The sequence below is a fragment of the Rhinoderma darwinii genome, chromosome 4 (assembly GCF_050947455.1).
Source record: "Rhinoderma darwinii isolate aRhiDar2 chromosome 4, aRhiDar2.hap1, whole genome shotgun sequence".
Taxonomy (NCBI): Eukaryota; Metazoa; Chordata; class Amphibia; order Anura; family Rhinodermatidae; genus Rhinoderma; species Rhinoderma darwinii.
Window position 1 is genome coordinate 322,432,693 of NC_134690.1, and position 20,834 is coordinate 322,453,526.

Consider the following 20,834-nt stretch of genomic DNA (forward strand, 5'->3'; position numbering starts at 1 on the left):
TCTTGGAGCATGCGCAGTGTATACGCGCGAACATGACAGGCTGACATCGCTATCTCTGCATAGGCTCAGCGATTTACAGTAAGTTTATCGCGATTAAAGTTGAATTGGCCTCTGCCCCCTTTCCAATTATCTAAATTGCCCTCATTTATGGTGTTTCTTGAGATTCCTACTTCACTATAAATGCATATTATATTGATTATGTATGCCTTACATTTGAAAAAACATGTGCACCTCGTGATTAATTTTTTGATATATTGGGATGTATATGTCTGTATGTTTTATTGGAATTGTACGTATGATTGCTTTATTGCTGATTAATGTATGCTACTCCTATTTATACCTGACACTGTGTTCATTTTGTGATGGCTTGAGAAAGGTTCCCGTTGAACCGAAACGTTGCTGTGTTGAGGTGAATAAATCCACCCTGCTGTCATCTACCCTGAAGTCCTGGTGCCGTTACTGTGTTCTATGCTTCTTTCTATTGTGTTTTGGGGAATTGATTCACCCCCAGGTAACAAGCACATGGCCTGATTTTTTGGAACCATTGGAGTGCTGTGTTCATCCATCTCTGGACTGTATATATATATATATATATATATATGTATGTATATATATATATATATATATATATATATATATACAGATGTAGCACAGTTTATCTTGAATCTTGATAACTTGCTGCAGTGTGATATCACCAGGGGCGGATTATAATGAGGGCAATATGGGCAAGTGCCCGGGGCCCAAGGCTGGAAAGGGGCCCAGTTCGCCCCGGTTCTCCCTTACCGGCTGTTAAAATTACAGCCGGTTCAGAGAACCGGAGTGAAGCGGGACCTCTCACCCAACCAGTGGCGTAGCTACACGGGCCGCACTACACAGTAAAAAGTTACTATAGTAACGGGAGCCGCGGGCCCATTACTATAGTAACTACAGTACTTACCTTCCTGTTTCCGTTGCGCAGCGCATGACGTCACCACCATCCTGTAGTTCAGAGACAGTGGCTGAAGAGCAGGGTAAGTTTCATATCCCTGTCTGCTTAAAGCTGATTGGCGGGGTCCGACTCCCAGGACCCGCGCCAATCACCTGTTTTGAAGGGGACGCAGCGCTCGTACGAGAGTTGGTGCTTCCCCTTCATTCCGGTCACTTGCTCACATTGTGAATCCATGTCGGCGATTCACAGTGTGAGCGAGTAAGTGAAATGAAGGGGAAGCAGCTGTCGTAACAGCGCTGCGGCCCCTTCAAAACAGGTGAGTGGCGGGGGTCCTGGGAGACGGACCCCAAGCCATCAGCTATTGATGGCCTATCCTGAGGATAGGCCATCAATGTTTAGGGACTGGACAATCCCTTTTAAGCCTACGATGTTGCAGGCTTAGAGGGCCCATGAGACAGGATCACAGATTGTGTGATGCTATCTGCTGGGCCCTGTATCTAAGCCAATCACATGGTAGGCTTAGATACAAGGCTCATGTGTGATCCTGTCTGCTGGGCCCTGTATCTAAGCATCTTACATAAGCACATGGTAGGCTTAGATACATTTCCCATGTGTGATCGTGTCTGATGGGCCCTGTATCTAAGCATCTTACGTAAGCACATGGTAGGCTTAGATACATGGCCCATGTGTGATCCAGTCTGCTGGGCCCTGTATCTAAGCATCTTACTAAGCACATAGTAGGCTTAGATAAATGGCCCATATGTAACCCTGTCTGATGGGCCCTGTATATAAGCCTACCACATGTACTGTATAAGATTACTGTCTGCTGGACCCTGTATCTTGACAGACAGTATCACACATGGGCCCTGTACCTAAGCCTACCACATGTGTTACTAATCATTTTTGTTGTGTTTGTGTTTTTTTACAGGTTCGGTCGTTGGACTACGTCGGATTCGAGGACTACTTTGATGACACCGTTTTTATTATCAATAAAATGGTTAATGAGGGTTGTCTGGATGTTTTTTATTTCAATAAAATATTTTTTCTATGTCTTTGTTTGTTTTTTAAACTTTATTATTACCGCCTTAGTAATGGACGCCGGCTGATTGACAGCGTCCATTACCAAGGCGAGACTTAGTGTTAGCCGGTACAGAGGCTAACACTAACCTCCATTATTACCCCGGTACCCACCGCCACTAGGGGTGTCGGGAAAAGCCGGGTATGATCCAGTACCTGACCATCTGTAGTGATGGTCGGGCAATGGGGCGGCCGCAAGCTGGTATTATTAGGCTGGGAAAGGCCAAAAACTGTGGCCCTTCCCCCCTGGTAATGTTAACCTGCTGCTGCTTTCTTGTATCTGGCTGGTTATGAAAAATAGGGGGGACCCCGCCAGATACAACAGCAGCAGCCTAGCATTATCAGGGGGGGAGGGTCACTGTTTTTGGCCTTTCCCAGGGTGATACTACCAGCCTGTGGCTGCCCCGGTACCCGACCATCACTACAGATGGTCGGGTACTGATTCGTACCCGGCTCTTCCCAGTACCACTGGTGGTGGTGGGTACCGGGGTAATGGGGGTTAGTGTTAGCCTCTCAGCCTGCTAACATTAAGCCTCGCCTTAGTAATGGATGTTGTCAATCAGCCAGCAGCTGTTAATAAGGCGGTAATAATAAAGTTTAAAAAAATACAAGGACATAGAAAAAATATTTTATTGAAATAAAAAAACTAACACAACCGTATTTTATTGAGAATAAAAAAAACGAGCGAGCTGGTTCCTATATCTAATCCTATCATGTGTGATACTGTCTGTTGCGCTACTGTATCTAATCCTATAATGTGTGATACTGTCTGTTGAGCTACTGTATCTAATCCTATCATGTGTGATACTGTGCTGAGCCACTATATCTAATCCTATCCATAGTTTGTAGGGTCGTAGTGCAATAGATATGCTGTCTCCTACACACACACACACACACACACACACACACACACACGCACACGCACACGCACACACACTCAGGGGCACAGTATATAGTACTATTATATTCAGGAGTACAGTGTATAGTACTATTATATTCAGGGGCGCAGTGTATAGTACTATTATATTCAGGAGTACAGTGTATAGTATTATTATATTCAGGGGCACAGTGTATAGTACTATTATATTCAGGAGTACAGTGTATAGTACTATTATATTCAGGGGCGCAGTGTATAGTACTATTATATTCAGGAGTACAGTGTATAATACTATTATATTCAGGAGTACAGTGTATAGTACTATTATATTCAGGAGTACAGTGTATAGTACTATTATATTCAGGAGTACAGTGTATAGTACTATTATATTCGGGGGCGCAGTGTATAGTACTATTATATTCAAGAGCGCAGTGTATACAGTGTAATACATCCCCAGAACCAATATACTGAGCTTGGTTCGGGGGATGTATATATGTACTGAGCTTGGTTCTGGGGATGTATATATGTACTGAGCTTGGTTCTAGTGCTGTATATATGTACTGAGCTTGGTTCTGGTGCTGTATTTATGTACTGAGCTTGCTTCTGGGGCTGTATTTATGTACTGAGCTTGGTTCTAGTGCTGTATATATGTACTGAGCTTGGTTCTGATGTTGTACTGTATATATGTACTGAGCTTGGTTCTAGTGCTGTATATATGTACTGTGCTTGGTTCTGGTGTTGTATATATGTACTGAGCTTGGTTCTGGGGCTGTATTTATGTATTGAGCTTGGTTCTGGGTCTGTATATATTTACCTTCTCTTAAGTTAAAAGTATATGTTAAATCTACTTTTACCTTAAGAGATGGTAAATATATACAGTAAAAACTAAATCCAAAAAACCATGGAGGAATCTCCGTTTTTTCCAATTCACACATTATATGGTACTTTACATGGTGCCAATAAAAACTATAACTCCTCCCGCAAAAAAAAATTCTTCACACACCACTCCATTGACATAAAAATAAAAAAGTTATAAAGCTCCTGACCACTTTAGTGTATTCAAAGTATTTTGCTTTTTTTCTTCTATATGGCTCATTCTGTTTTTACAGCTAAATTAAAACCGTGCCAGGTCTGTGGCCGCCTAAACAGAGATCTGCAAATATATACGGTACAGGGTCTTCGGAGTTCGCGGGGGGGTGGGGGGCAGACCTGAAAAAGTGCCCGGGGCCCATGGTATCCTTAATCCGCCCCTGGATATCACACAAGTCATTAAAAAAATAACTTTTTATTGCCACTGTGTTTTTAATGCTTTAAGAGTCTAGATAAAGATGGCTACATCAGTATTAGGCCTGATTTACACGAGCGTGTGCGTTTTGCGCGCGCAAAAAACGCAGCGTTTTGCGTGCGCAAAAGGCACTTGACAGCTCCGTGTGTCATCCGTGTATGATGCGCGGCTGCGTGATTTTCGCGCAGCCGCCATCATAGAGATGAGGCTAGTCGACGTCAGTCACTGTCCATGGTGCTGAAAGAGTTAACTGATCGGCAGTAACTCTTTCAGCACCCTCGACAGTGCATTCCGATCACCATATCGAGTAACCTGTTTAAAAAAAAAGAGGTTCGTACTTACCAAGAACTTCCCGGCCGTTGCCTTGGTGACGCGTCCTTGGTGACGCGCCTCTCTTGACATCTGGCCCCACCTCCCTGGATGACGCGGCAGTCCATGTGACCGCTGCAGCCTGTGCTAGGCTTGTGATTGGCTGCAGCTGTCACTTGGACTGAATTGTCATCCCGGGAGGTCAGACTGGAGGAAGAAGCCGGGAGTTCTCGGTAAGTCAGAACTTTTTTTTTATTTACACGTTCATGTATATTGGAATCGGAAGTCACTGTCCAGGGTGCTGAACCAGTTTAACTCTTTCAGCACCCTGCACAGTGACTGTCTCCTGCCGGGTTCGGTCAAAACGAGTTCGGCCGAACCCGGTAAAGTTCGTTTCGCTCATGTCTAAGACACTCCGTTCGGATGTTTGTAAACAGAAAAACACGTGGTGCTTTTCTGTTTACATTCAGTTTGACAGCTCTTGCGCGAATCACGCAGTTCGCACAGAAGTGCTTCCGTGCGGCATGCGTGGATTTCACGCACCCATTGACTTCAATGGGTGCGTGATGCGCGAAAAACGCACGATTATAGAACATGTCGTGAGTTTTACGCAACGCACTCGCGCTGCGCAATATTCACGCATCGTCTGCACTGCCCCATAGAGTAATATAGGTGCGTACGACACGCGTGAAAAGCACGCTCGTCGCACGCGCGTATATTACGCTCGTGTAAATGAGGCCTTACAGCAACTAGATCAATCAGTGCCACACAGGACTTTAGAGGATGCTGGAAACAGATCCTAACCACATTCAAACAAGCTTTTAGGACTTGTTCACACAAGACAGTTTGGTGCAGTTTTTTTTTTTGTTTTTTTTTTACATTCTTTTATTTATATTTTCATCTGAATAAGTATACAGCAAAACATAAAATATTCGCACAAAGCATACATAGAAAGTAATACAAAATAATAAAATGTTATTATGCATACAAAGTTCCAAAACACAATGTACAGCAGTCCTCTGACCCAGCAGAAGAAAAATTTATAATGGAAACAGAAAGCATGGATATTAGAAAGCATATACATGTCAATACAAGATGAGCATTACAAACAGGACTGTAGGCACCACGGCGACCAGAACCGAAACCACTCAGCAGCGCAGATCACCAATAAACATAGCCTTTGTCAGAGAGAGGATAAGAAATAGAAGCAGAACAAGAAAACCCAGAGAACACTAACAGATCTGACATGTCACCCCCCCCCCCCAGAACCTATCAATGTCCCCATCAGTATAGGGCATGCACTCCCCCTACTCCCAGCTAACGGAAACATGACTCAAACCGCACGGAGACCCGTCCTCCCCTCCCTATGAAGCCTATGCATACAACAAATAATCGTCAGACTCACAGAACACTCTCCACTCCTGCCAAACCAAACTCACATTCCCAGAGGACCTATGATGGGCTTGTGTTGCCTCCTCCATTCTCTGCAGATGTAGTATCTCCTGAAACCAGTCAGTAATCGTAGGCATGCTACTGGTCTTTCAAAGTCGTGGGATAACAGTGCGAGCTGCGATCAGCAGGAAACTAATCAGGGTTTTCATATATCTTTTGATCGCACCAGGGAGCATGGAGAGAAGCAACACCTCCGGAGTATTGGGAAGCACCCGACCTGTGACCTTGTGAATCAGGTCCACTACTGTAGACCAGAATGTGTGTATTAATGGGCATCCCCACCAAATATGCAACATAGTGCCACCTGCTCTGCTGCACTGCCAACATTCATCTGTTACCGCTGGATAAAAGGAGTGGAGCAACGCCGGGACCCTCTACCACCTAGATAATATCTTATAGTTAGTTTTCTGGGCTTTACAAGAGATAGAGAATTTATGACACAAGGCAAACGCTCTCGACCAGTCATCCGGCGACGGGGGGCGAGGCAAGCTCCCTCTCCCACCCCTTCACAAAGGATAGAAGTGTATCATTACTTAAATCCTGCAGAAAATTGTAAATGATAGAGATAGTTTTAACTGGATGAATAGAGGCAACACACAACTGCTCCAGCGGTGTCAGGTCTTATTATCATTATAGAAGTGTTGTACCCGTATAAAGTCCCAACGTCTAGTTATTGATATCTCCATTTCCGGGACAAGTACATCAAAAGACCTAAGACCCTGAGTCGTTAAAACATGGTGGAAAGTCAAAGGAGAAGGTCTAGAAGAGTAAGAGAGAAAATTGAGGTGCAACCCCGGGGGGAAAATCAACATTGTGGGATATCGACACCAGCGGACCATCTGAAGGTAACACTATCGCTAGGTCCAGGAACCGTTTATATGTGAGAACTACCTTTCCTGCTACAAAAGGTAGTAGAGTGTTGTAACTAGCTGTGTAGTACCGCAATCTAAGCCACGGAAATGCAGTAAGGGGAATCGGCGCCAAAAATTCATCCAGCTTCACCCATAACTTAGAGTTTTTATGATGGAACCAGTCAAATATTCGAACACTCACCACCCCAAAGTTATAGGCTTGACAATCAGGGAGCCCCAATCCACCATACCGCTTTCTTTTAATAAGAGTAGCTTTCGCAATCCTAGGTGGTCTAGATCGTCAAATGAACCTGTTCAAAGCTTTATTTAACAAAAGGAAAAACTGTGTAGGGACTGTACACGGTACCGTCTGAAATAAATGCATCAACCGAGGCAGGACATTCATTTTTACAGCACTTATTCTTCCCAACCAAGAAAAATCCTTGGTATCCCATTTGGCCAAATCAGCTCTAAGAGCAAGGAGAATAGGCAGGAAATTGAAAAGGTTGATGCAGTTTTTTAACATATATTTTTTAAGTCAAAACTAGGAATGGATCCTAAGTAGAAGGAAAATCTCACAGATCTCTGTTTCACACGAGAGTATTGGTAAACATCCGCAATACAGATCAGCAATATAGATGTATTACAGATGAAATTACATCAGTATATCATTAGTATTACCCATCAGCAATACGGAAGGGCTGTCTTCTATGCATGAAATTGAACTACATAAGGCCTCATGCACACGACTGTAAAAAAAACTCCGTAATTGCGTACTGTAATACGGTTCGCAATTATGGACCCGCCCGGTTCTATCAGCCGCGGACACCTTTCCGTATCTCTACGGAAAGGTGTCTGTGCCGTATAACCGTGCCGGAAAAAATATGGTGCATGTCCTACTTTTTGTATGGGAGCACGGCACGAAAATGCGGCTCGCGGGTGTTGATTACAGGCACGGCCGTGTGCATGAGGCCTAAGACAGCCACAGATGCAATAAGAAAAAATGTTGATGACATACTGATGCAATAAGGATCACAAACGGATGCAACGTTTTTCTAGACTTCAATGGGCGTTACCCATCAGCAAAACGGATGAAAGTTGTACCATGCTGTGTTTTTAAAATCCGCACATATTTTATATGCTCATGTGACTAGACTCATAGGCAGGGCAGGCCTTAGGATAGATGGCGCCCCGTGCGAAATGATCTTTCGGCGCCCCACCCTCATCGTTAAAAATAAAAGCCCCATAAAAATATTATAATGCCCCTTTAGTGCCCCCATACAGTATAATAATAATATTTAATAATATTATATATTACAACCCCTTCATGGACATAGTATTTTGTCCTCTAATTGAGCCCACAGTATTATGCCCCCTGTAGTACCCCTACACAGTATAATGTCCGCTTAGTGGCCCCCACACAGTATAGCGCCCCCTGTAGATTTTGCCATACAGCCTCCCTGTATACAGTGCCATAATTCCCCACCTCCTCCTTGTAGATCGTGCCATACAGCCCCCCCCCACCTCTCCCTTGTAGACAGTGCCCCCAAACAAAACCAAAAATTTTACTCGCCTAGGCCCCGTTCCCACGACGGGACCCTTGCATAGGCCGGCGTGATCCTGTGGCCTAGTACAGAGTTTCCCAACCTTTTCGGACTCGAGGCAGCACTGGAAAAATAAAATTTCCTCAGGGCACCCACACCAAAAATTGTTTCGAGAAAGACAGAAAACGGCTAAAAACAAGCACTACACTCGTAGGGTATGCTCACACAGCGATTTTTGTGAGGCAAAAAAATCTGCCTCAAAATTCCTTCAGGAATTTTGAAGCAGATTTTGTATTGACAGCGTTGTTTGACCTTTTTCTTAAGGCGTTGAAGCTAATGCAGAAGACGCAGGCAAAAAAGCTCCAAACGAGCGCCGCAGGTATTTTCTGCCTCCTATTAATTTCAATTGGAGTTCAGAGGTGGAAACCACTTGAAGACCATCAGCCCCCCACTCACAGTAAAATGACCATCAGCCCGCCACTCACAGTAAAATGACCATCAGCCCGCCACTCACAGTAAAATGACCATCAGCCCACCACTCACAGATTCCCCCTGTAGATAGTGCCACACAGCCACTTGTAGTTAGTGCCAAACAGCCCCTTGTAGGTAGTGCCACACAGCCCCCTTTTTGGTAGTGCCACATAGCCAACAGCGCCCTTGTTGGTAATGCCACACAGCCCCCATGTAGGTAGTGCCACACAGCCCCATTGTAGGTAGTGCCACACAGCCCCTACCTGTAGGTAGCGCCACTGTAGCTCCCTGAAGCAGCGGAATCCCGGTGTGGCCCGGGATTCCACTCCTAGAGCGCTCCCTATGAATTCTCTGTCTATATATGGACAGTGACATCAGGGGAAACTCCTGAAGCGGAATCCCTGTCCACAGCATTGACGACGCTGTGACCAGGGATTTCACTCCAGGAGACGCTCTTGTCGTCTGTGTCCAGAGAAATCAAGTGGAGCGCTCCAGGAGCGGAATCCCCGGCCACACAGGGATTCCGCTCCTCCCGGTAGCTACAATGGCGCTAGTAGATAGAGCAGGGAGATAGCTTCCTGCTCTGCTTTAGTGCCATCGCCGCCGCCCATGTGGGGGGGCACGGAGTGGGCACCCTCATGCCCGGTGTCGCCGTTAGCAGCCACTATGGCTGCTACAGCAGTAGCGACGCCACTGAGTGAAGAAGCGCCTGGGCGGAAAGGCGACTGCTGAGTCATCGGGCCCGGGTGCTTCTGAAACAAGCTGGGGAAGGGAGCCAGCGCAGCACCCCCTTCCACCTGCTGGAGTGATGCGCCCTGTGCAAAGGCACAAGTCGCACACCCCTAAGGCCGGCCCCGCTTATAGACCATTTTAACACTTAGCATATATATGGGGAGATTTCTCATGTGTATATATACTGATGGTGCACCACAAACTTGGTGTGAAAGGAGCCTAAGATTAGTGTCTGTAAAAAAAGCTGGGGCTGCATGAGCAAGTTATTATGGTTGCAATTATTCCCATTTTACGGCTTACAGTAAATGCTGCTAATGTGTTTACATGAGGATTCTGAGCTACAGTATAGCCATATGTCACTTATCATCTTTATGATTCATTTTGGTTTTCCAAATTGTCTGTAAAAAACTTTGGTTATCCGTGATTTTTGAATAAGTTGTCCAGAAAGAAAAAGAAAAAATCAGGTTGGCAGGCCTGACTGTGGTCAAGTTGAAAAAGAGATCCATAGATTCCCTAGAAGAAGCCCCTCTAGGTTCTTCTATCCAAATTCTATGTCTAAGGGCTTGTCCACACGTAATGGAATTGCTGCGTATTTTTAGTCCGGAATTGCTGTCGGAAAATACGCAGCAGAATACAGTAGCAGCAGTGGAAAAGATTTAACAAATTTCATCCACATACTGCGTAAAATTTCCGACCCGAAATTCACCTGCGATCCGTATTTTTTGTACCATCTACCAGCATTGAAAAAATGCAGCAAAATCTGCACTATTTTCTGCAGTAAAAACCGCGGGAAATTGTCCAGTTTTTCCGCTGCGGATTGCTTGCTAGTTTTAATGGAAATGCTGCAGAAATTTTCTACAGCATTTCTGTTACGTGTGGACAAGCCCTTTTGCTTGTCACCTGCGGCTTGATTATGTCACTTAATGCAAGTGCTTTCTTTTAATCTGAATTTGTTTTCTCAGCAGATCATGTGGCCAAGCAACCAGTTGAGGACACTGAGCCCAGCACACTACTTTTTGAAACAGTAAGTAGAACATTAATGCCATTATTTCACGTATTATTTTGTGCACTGAGCAATAAAGAACATCCAAAAATGCCTAGTTCACAGGTCTTGCATCTCTTATTTGATCGGATTCATTTGTAATATGTCTTTACTTTACTCTATGGCTATGTTCACACAGGGCGGATACGCTGCGAAGTGTATCTGCCCTGGTCGATATAGGGAATTTACATCCGAAAAACCGCACCAAATTGTGGTCCAGTTTTTTGGCCAGAATGTCCACTCCTGCACTCAAAAAAATAAATGTATACTTACCATGGCAACGCATCCCTCCTATATCCTGTCGTTCTGCAGCCCTGGGATGAGGTTTCATCCCATGTCACCACTGCAGCAGGGATTGCTGCAGAGGTTACATGGGATGAAACGTTATCCGAGGGGGCCGGCCTGGGCGAAGAAACACAGAATTCTGGGTAAGTATAAGGTATTTTTTTTTCTGAATTTGGTGTTTTGCGGGAAAATCGCTTCTTTTCGCCGCAAAAAACATCTGCAATTTGTTGCGGGTTTTACTTCCCCATTGAATTCAATGGGGAAAACCCACAACAATTAAGCTGCATTTCGGGCAAATACAATTTGCATTCTGCGGATTAAATAAAACGCAGTGCAGGTCAATTTCGGCAATGCAAATGGTGAAATTCATGGCAAATCCACCATCCCCATCAAACAGAAAGTCATTTGATCCCAACCGTAAACTTGTTTTTGGATATGAACTAAATATACAGTGCCATCCATTTTTTGCAGTGCGTTTGTACCTTATGTCCTGTTTTGATTTTTTTGAAAACAAAGTGGTGTGGGCATAAACTTAGCAATAGGCATAGACAATAGAAAATTCCATAATATGCTTGTGCCATTTCTTTTAACAGACAGACAAGTATCCAGTGCAAGATACAGCACTTCCGAAAGGTAAGAAATCCATATTTGTTCGGTTTTTTTTGTGTACAGGATCTGCCATGGGAGTTGCAGAAGTAGAAGCTTCATACAGGTCCAGGTGCCAGAGGGTGCACAATGACGCATCGTAGAGTATATTAATGGCACATACAAAAAATATGGTGAAATCCTGTTCCATGTAAAACCCCGTCAAAAAACAAGGGGGCACTCCCTCCGTCTGGAGAAAAAAAGGTTCAATCTGCAGAGGCAACAAGCCTTCTTTACTGTGAGAACTGTGAATCTATGGAATAGTCTACCGCAGGAGCTGGTCACAGTAGCTACAGTATATGGCTTTAACTCCTTAATGACCGCCCACCGTCTTTTGACGGCAGGTGGTGCAGGTCCCCAGCCTACAATGACGTCTTTTGGCGTCGCTGTAGTTGAGGCTGATGAGCACTCGTGTGAGCGCTCATCCTCTAAGCAGGAGCTGTAACTAACAGCTCCTGAGCTCAGAGAAGCCTCCTGAACACAGCTGGGGTCGGAAAACATTCGGACCCCAACTGTTTAACCCTTTGATTGCCACGGTCCGTGACCGTGGCATGATCAAAGGGAATTCCCCTCTTTGATCGCATCACCGGGTCATTTTATTGCCTCCACTGATGTTGGACGAGAGGGCCGGGCTCGCAATCTGCGTTCTAGTTCATCCAAAAGGTGTTTGATAGGGTTAAGTTCATAGCTCTGCAGGCCAGGCAAGTTCTTCCACACCATAATCACCCAACCATGCCTATATGGACCGTGCTTTGTGCACTGGGGCACAGTCCTGCTGGAACAGAAAAGGGCCTTCCCCAAACTGTTCCCACAAAGTTGGAAGCAAACAATGCTCCAAAATGTCTTGGTAGAGTGAAGCATTAAGATTCCCCTTCACTGGAACTAAGGGGCCTAGGCCAACGCCTGAAAAACAACCCCATAGCATTATCCCTCGTTCCACCAAACTTTATAGTTGGCAGGTAACGTTCTCCTGACATTCGCCAAACCCAGATTCCTCCATCAGATTGCCAGATAGAGAAGCGGGATTCATCACTCCACAGAACACCTTTCCACTGCTCCATAGTCCAATGTTGGCGGGATTTACACCACTCCATCCGATGCTTAGCATTGTGCTTGGTGATATAAGGCTTGCATGCAGCTGTTCAGCCATGGAAACCCATGCCGTGAAGCTCCCGGCACAAAGTTTTTGTGCAGATGCTCATGTCAGAGGAGGTTTGGAATTCTGCAGTTATTGAATCAGCAAAGCGTTGGCAACTTTTGTGCACTATGCGCCTCAGCCATCAGCTCTGTTAGGGTATGTTCACACACAGTGTTTTCAGAAGTAATTCGGGCATTTTACGCCTCGAATTGCGCCTGATAAAACACCCCTAATATGCCTACAAACATCTGCCCATTGCTTGTAATGGGTTTTACGGTGTTCTGTTCCCACGAGGTGTAATTTTACTCGTCGCTGTCAAAATGCGGCACGTAAAAAGACGCCCCCGCGAAAAAGAAGTGCATGTCACTTCTTGGGACGTTTTTGGAGGCTTTTCCCATTGACTCCATTGAAAAACAGCCCCAATAACGTCCGTAAATGACGCCGCAAAAAAAGCAAGTTGCTACAAAAACTTCTGAAAATCAGGAGCTGTTTTCGGCTGAAAACAGCTCCATATTTTCAGACGTTTTTGGTCACTGTGTGTGAACATGCCCTTTCTTTACATGGTTTACTACTTCATGGCTGAGTTGCTCTGGCTCCTAAACGCTTCCACTTTACAATAATACCACTCACAGGTGATTGTGGAATATCTAGGAGGGAAGAAATTTCACGTACTGACTTGTGCCAATGGTAGCATCTTATTACAGTACCACTCTCAAATTCATTAAGCTCTTTAGGACAACCAATTCTTTCACAAATGTTTGTACAGGCAGTGTAAAGGATCTGCCAGGCACAGCTTCGGGGTTAACGCCCATAGATAATCAGTCTGCACCTGCTTCTATGTCTGTGAGACTGACTCCATCTTCCACCACTCAGGGTGGCAGGCTTAGGAGTGGGAGAACCTATCACAGCCTGGCCAGACGGAGCTAGCTCCCGCCCTCTGTCTATTTATACCTGCCTTTCCTGTTCCTCCTTTGCTTGTGATTCTTCTCGTTTGGTTTCCTGGCCCTGCTGCAGCTTCTTGTACCATTGTCCTTGCTTCATATTGACCCCGGCTTGCTGACTACTCTCCTGCTCTGCGTTTGGTACCTCGTACACTCCTGGTTTGACTCGGCTTGTTTACTACTCTTCTGCTCTGCGTTTGGCACCTCGTACTCTCCTGGTTTGACTCGGCTTGTTCACTTCTCTTGTTGCTCACGGTGTTGCCGTGGGCAACTGCCCCTTTCTCCCCCTAGCTCTGTGTACCCTTGTCGTTTTGTCTGTCGTGCACTTATTGAGCGTAGGGACCGTCGCCCAGTTGTACTCCGTCGCCTAGGGCGGGTCGTTGCAAGTAGGCAGGGACTGAGTGGTGGGTAGATTAGGGCTCACTTGGCTGTCTCCCCACCCCCGTCATTACAGGCAGACTGCGTGGCCAGGTGCTGGATTTTATGCACCTGTGGCAATGGGACTGAATGAAACACCTGAATTCAATGATTAAGAGGTGTGTCTCAATACTTTTGTCCATGTAGTGTATGATGTGATCTACAAAAAAAATTGAATATCCTTGTAAATACATTGCAGTAATTATCTTATTCTGGTCTTGTGCCTATGCTACAGCCCAAAACTATGTTTACAATTTGCAGGGGGTTGCCATTAGAAACAGTCAACAAGCTTGTCGACAGATATATTCTTAACAGTTTAGCTGAACTCCAATAATATCATGAAAGAATTGGTTTTGTCTTCATCAAATTACAATACAATACCTGATGTAAAGATGAAACTTTCCAGACCAAATATCACCTACGCAGGCTCTGTGCAGACATTGAGACAGCAAGGAATGCTGGGAGATTTTAGCTTAGAATTCCTCAGAATTGTGAATGCAGCCATGGACTATAATACAGGCTCAGTAATGTAATAAATTTACAAAGTTAGTTAACTTTTACTTTTGTAAATTGTAAAATGGGGATCAAATGTAAACCATGTAAGTTTTTTTTTTCTAATAAAACAGTCTGTAGGGAATTTAATTAAAGTCACATAAAGCCATTAAAGCAATTGTCACGATGGAAAATTAATTTGCATAATGTGAAAACCATCAAAAATATCTAACCCCAAGGGGATATTCTTTGATTGCGTCATAGTAGGACATTGTAGAAAGAACTTTCCCAGAATATTATCGATAGCCAGCGGTTTTGCAGTGTTGACATCATGTTCTAGCCAGAATAGCTGAAATCGAGTGTAAAATCTCTTTCATGAACACCACACTATACAAACGCGATTTGACTGGGAAACATTGTTTCATGATGCAAGAATTTGTAGCAATTGCTTTATAAAATAACCGTCCCCAACAAATAAAGTTTACCGAGAATATCTACTAAAGAGATGTGGAAGGTAGTTACAAGAAACACCAGCCGATATGCAATTATCGTACAGTCAGATTTGGAAACGTTACCATGAAAAATGTCTAAATCCTTTTGGAAATTAATAAATTAGTTATAAATTATCAATGCTGGCAGGAAAGTCAGTTATAGTAGTTTACCTCATTAAAAACGTCAGCTCTGAATTAAAGGTTTAAACTCATTTTCTGGAGATTTGTACGAATAGTTTAACATCATGGAAGATTAAAGGATTTTATCTGCACGCATTCAATTTGGATATTTTCTTAGGAAGTTGAAATAAAATAATTTAATTAGTAATAGTGCTTGATAATCACTTGTATCCCCTTCATCTGTCTGGACGTAAGCCATGTTTTTGTGCTTTACGCCCAGGGGATAAATGGGAGGAGCTGCCCGCGACATGTATAGACGCAGCCAGGTCCTTTCATCTGTTATTTAGACTTACATGAACTTAGAAATACTACCGTTAAAATTTAGCTACACGAAGCTGTCGATCTAGATTCACATTCTCTGATACATTAATCTCCATAGACATTTCTGTAAATAGTATCGGTATAAAAGGCACGTTCTGACGTAAACTACTGCTAACAGCAGTGTTTGTGCATATAACCCCTTCCCGCTAAAGCCATTATTTATTTATTTTCGTTTTTTCCTCCCCGCATTCCAAGAGTCGTAACTTTGACATTTTTACGTTGAAATAGCCATATGAGGGCTTGTTTTTTTAGCGATACGAGTTGTAGTTTTTAATGGCAGCATTTATTTTATTGTACCATAAAATGCATAGACAAATGTAAAAGAAAAATTCCTACATTGTTTTTCTTTTACAGCGTTCACCGTGCTGTAAAATTGACATATTAACCTAATTCTGTGGGTCGATACAATTATGTAGTTTAAATAGTTTTTTTTATGTTTTACCACCTTTACAAAATAAAGACCATTTGCTAAGAAAAATTAGAGCTATAACTTTTATTTTTCTGTCGCTAGAGCGGTGTGAGGTTTAAAAAAAATAAATAAAAAGAAATATAAAATATATATATATATATATATATATATATATATATATGCATACAAATTTTATTGGGCTGTGACTGGGCTGTAAATCTACAGGGTTTTACACTGTTTCGGAAAGACAGGACAAATAGGAAAGGCGGTGGTGTGTGTCTGTATGTGAGAAGTGATATGAAGGCGAGTGTGAAAGAGACAATAGTGGGTGAAGACTGTGAAGAGATTGAAACCTTGTGGGTAGAATTACAAAGGGAGGTAAACACTGAAAAAATTACTTTTGGTGTAATCTATAGACCCCCCAATAAAACTGAGGAGATGGAAGGACACCTATATAAAAAAAAATGGAGTGGGCAGCACAGGCTGGTACTGTAGTGATAATGGGAGATTTTAATTACTGGGATATTAATTGGTGTCATGGTTCGGGGAGAAATTTCCTTAACCTGTTGCAGGAAAATTTTATGGGCCAGTTTGTGGAAGACCCGACTAGAGGTGAAGCTCTGTTGGATCTGGTCATTTCTAATAATGCAGAGCTTGTTGGGAACGTCAATGTTCGTGAAAACCTCGGTAACAGTGATCACAATATAGTTACATTTTACATATACTGTAAAAAACAAACACAGGCTGGGAGGGCAAAAACACTTAATTTTAAGAAGGCCAATTTCCCCAGGATGAGAGCTGCAATTCAGGATATAGACTGGGAAGAACTAACGTCAAATAATGGTACAATTGATAAATGGGAGATCTTAACCCCTTAATGATCAGCCTATTTTAGACCTTAATGACCAAGCCATTTTTTAAGTTTTTCCATCGTCTCATTCAAAGAGCTATAACTTTTGTATTTTTGCGTCGACGTAGCTGTATAAAGTCTTTTAGACAAGTTGTAATTTTTAATAGCACCATTTTGGGGTACATAGAATTTATTGATTAACTTTTATTAACTTTTTTTTGGGGGGGAATAGAAAAAAACCTGCAATTTTGCCACACTTTTTTGCGTCCTAAATTTACGCCATTTACCATGTGGTATAAATAACACAATAACTTTATTCAGTGGGTTGTTGCGATTGCAACGATACCAAATTTGTATAGTTTTTATATGTTTTACTACTTTTACACAGGGAAAATACTTTTTTTCAAAATTATTTTTTTTTGTGTCTCCATATTTGACAGCCATAACTCTTTTTTATTTTTTAGCCGATGCAATTGTATGAGGGCTTTTCTTTAGCGGGACGACTTGTAGTTTTTATCGGTACCATTTTGGAGTAGATGCAAATTTGTAATCACTTTTTATCAAATTTTTTTTTAAGGATGGATTTAAAGAAAACAGCAATTTTTGCATTTATTTTATTTTATTTTTTACGACGTTCACCGTGCAGGTTAAATGATGTAATAAGTTTATAGTTGGGGTCGTTACGGACGCGGTGATACCACATATGTGTAACTTCTTTACTTTATTTTGTTTGTTAATAATAAAGCCGTTTGTAAGGGGGAAAAGTGAGTTTTTAATATTTTTTTTCACTTTTTTTTTTTTCACTTTTTATTCAACTTTTTTTTTCACTTTTTTACTAGTCCCACTAGGGGACTTCACTATGCGATTATCCGATCGCATTTATAATACACTGCAATACTTCTGTATTGCAGTGTATCATGCCTGTCCATGCAAAAATGGACAGGCATCTGCTAGGTCATGCCAGAGGCATGACCTAGCAGGCATTTACTACAGGCAGACCTGGGGGCCTTTATTAGGCCCCCGGCTGCCATCGGATCGCCAGTTGTCAGTGGGATGAGAGGGAGCTCCCTCCCTCTCTCCAAAATCACTCAGATGCGGCGCTCGCTATTGAGCGCCGCATCTGAGGAGTAAATGGGTGAAATCCATACTAATATCCATCTCACCCGTTTGAGCAGGGATGCCCCCAGCCCTCAGCTACCTCTTGCAGCTGAGAGCAGGGAGATTTAACGGCTCCATGCTATGTTTATTTATTCCGATGCAGCGCCGTAAAAAGGCTATTGCATCGGAATAAAGCCCGTTAGTGGCCGCCGTAAAAACACTATGGGGCCGTCACTAACGGGTTAAAGAGAACCTTTCACCTCCCCATACATGTGCAGCTGAGTGCAGCATGTAATAGACAGGGCTGCACAAACCCTGGGGCCCTTTGAACATTTTTTCTACCTTCCCCCGTTATTTAGATATCGGTGCCGTTATATTTGGCGCCCGATATTTAAATAACCCCCTGAACTGTCAATGGGGCATGTACTGGCAAGGGGGCGTGTTACTATGGCTGTGACACTGTCCAATCAGATATGGACAGTGTTATTGCAAGAGCGAGGATGGAGAAGAGAGTGTGCGCGAGCGTGCGTGCACGCTCTCACTCTTCAGCTTTCAAGATCAGTCTTCTGCCGAACTGGCAAGGGGGCGAGTCACTGCTACGGACAGTGTAAGAGCTCCCCAGCTCTTACACTGTCCGTAGCAGTGACACGCCCCCTCCACAGCTCTGAGGGTATGTTCACATGGCCTATTTTCAGATGTAATTCGGGCCTTTTACGCCTCGAATTACGCCTGAAAATACGGCTCCATTACGCCTGCAAACATCTGCCCATTGCTAGCAATGGGTTTTACGATGTTCTGTTCAGACGAGGTGTAATTTTACGCGTCGCTGCCATTTGACGGCACGTAAAAAGAAGTGCATGTCACTTCTTTGAACGTTTTTGGAGCGTTTTTTCATTGACTCCCTTGAAAAACCGCTTCAATTACATCCGTAATGGACGCTGCGAAAAACGCGAGTACTTGCAAAAACGTCTGAAATTCAGGAGCTGTTTTCGCCAGAAAACAGCTCCGTAATTTCAGTTGTAATTTGTTAAGACATGTGAACATACCCTTACACTGTCCGTAGCAGTGACACACCCCCTTGCCAGTTCGGCAGAAGACTGATCGCGCACACTCTCTCCTCTAGTATCCTCGCTCTTGCTGTAACACTGTCCATATCTGATTGGACAGTGTCACAGCCATAGTAACACGCCCGCTTGCCAGTACATGCCCCATTGACCGTTCAGGGGGTTATTTAAATATCGGGCGCCAAATATAACGGCACCGATATCTAAATAATGGAGGAGGGTAGAATTTTTTTTTAAAGTGCCCCAGGGTTTGTGCAGCCCTGCCCATTACATGCTGCACTCAGCTGCACATGTATGGGAAGGTGAAAGGTTCTCTTTAAAATCTACTTTGGGTAATTATAGTGCAAAATGTATTCCTATAGGTAACAAGTATAAACGACTAAAATTAAACCCCACATGCTGTAAAAAGGGCATGACAAAAAAAGGGCATTTGAAAAATACAAATCTGAGGGTACAGCTGTAGCCTTTTTAAATTATAAAGCGCTTACTAAAATCTGTAAAAAGGTAATAAAATCAGCAAAAATACAAAATGCAAGGCAGGTGGCCAAGGATAGTAAAACAAATCCCCAAAAATTCTTCAAGTATAGAAATGTAAAAAAGCCAACGTCTAAACATGTAGGACCCCAAAATAGTGGTAATGGGGAGTTGGTCACAGGGGATCAAAAGAAGGAAGAGTTACTAAACAGGTTCTTTAGCTCTGTATATACAACAGAAGAAAGGGCAGCTGATGTAGCCGATGCCAATGCTGTTAATATATCAGTTGGTATACTGAATTGGCTGAATGTAGATAAGGTCCAAGCTAAATTAAATAAAATAAATGTACACAAGGCCCCTGGACCAGATGGGTTACACCCTAGACTTCTTAAAGAGCTTAAACACCGAAAAAGGCCATACTTACAAATGGACACAGCCAGGCCAGAAATGCTGATGAAAGGGACTCGCAAGTCTGGGGATCCTTGTCGTGGATTGCGAGCTTGCGTCCTTTTGGCCAAAATGATTACCAATACCCCAGGTATTTTTCATTATTATGTATATTCGCTTCTCTTGGACACAGCCGGGTCTTTGATGCTGGGAGAGCGTGGTGTGTTGTTGTTTGGCATAGCAAGCAGGGTAGCCCGCTCTATGAATTATCAAGGCGTCACAAATAGGCTTCTACCTGGCTATACACGTTGTGCCTCATGACGTACACACTATCCCTCCATGTTTCACTCACTTGCACCCCATTATCCATTTATTTCTATTGAGGCACTTCATTTATTACTGCCCCCTATATTTCACTTATAGTATTACACTTGCACACACACTATTCATTTATTATTTCTTACTACACCTCCCATGCACCACACACCACTCCCCTCAAGACTAGTGGGAGTGGCTATTATTATTTAAAGCACCTGCTCGCCCTTTCATCAGCATTTCTGGCCTGGCTGTGTCCATTTGTATGTATGGCCTTTTTCGGTGTTTTTGTACATGTCCCTGTGTTTTTATCGGTTCTGTTCTTAAAGAGCTTAGTCCAGTTATTCCTGTCCCCCTCTTCATAATATTTAGAGATTCTCTAGTGACTGGTATAGTGCCAAGTGACTGGGCAGGGCAAATGTGGTGCTTATTTTCCAAATGGGCTCTAGGTCTTCTCCGGGTATTTCTAGACCAGTAAGCTTAACATCCATCATGGGGAAAATGTTTGGGGGGCTATTGAGGGACTATGTACAGGATTATATGACAAAAAATAGTATTATAAGTGACAGCCAGCACGGTTTTACTAAGGACAGAAGTTGTCAAACCAACCTGATTCCTTTTAATGAAGAGGTGAGCAGAAGCTTAGACAGAGGGGCCACCTTGGATATAGTCTATTTGGACTTTGCAAAGGCATTTGACACTGTCCCTCATAGACATCTAATGGGTAAATTAAGGACTATAGGTTTAAAAAGTATAGTT

The 20,834-nt window shown here is 43.3% G+C and overlaps 1 protein-coding gene across 2 annotated transcripts in view; it reads left to right on the plus strand.

Moving 5' to 3' along the window:
* EDARADD (EDAR associated via death domain) overlaps positions 1-20,834 on the plus strand; it is a 106,140-nt gene that overhangs the window by 61,445 nt on the left and 23,861 nt on the right. For both annotated transcript variants that reach the window (XM_075864424.1, XM_075864425.1), the window contains 2 exons: positions 10,489-10,550; positions 11,447-11,486. In XM_075864424.1, coding sequence (XP_075720539.1) covers positions 10,489-10,550; positions 11,447-11,486 — 102 coding nt within the window. The remainder of the gene's footprint in view (positions 1-10,488; positions 10,551-11,446; positions 11,487-20,834) is intronic.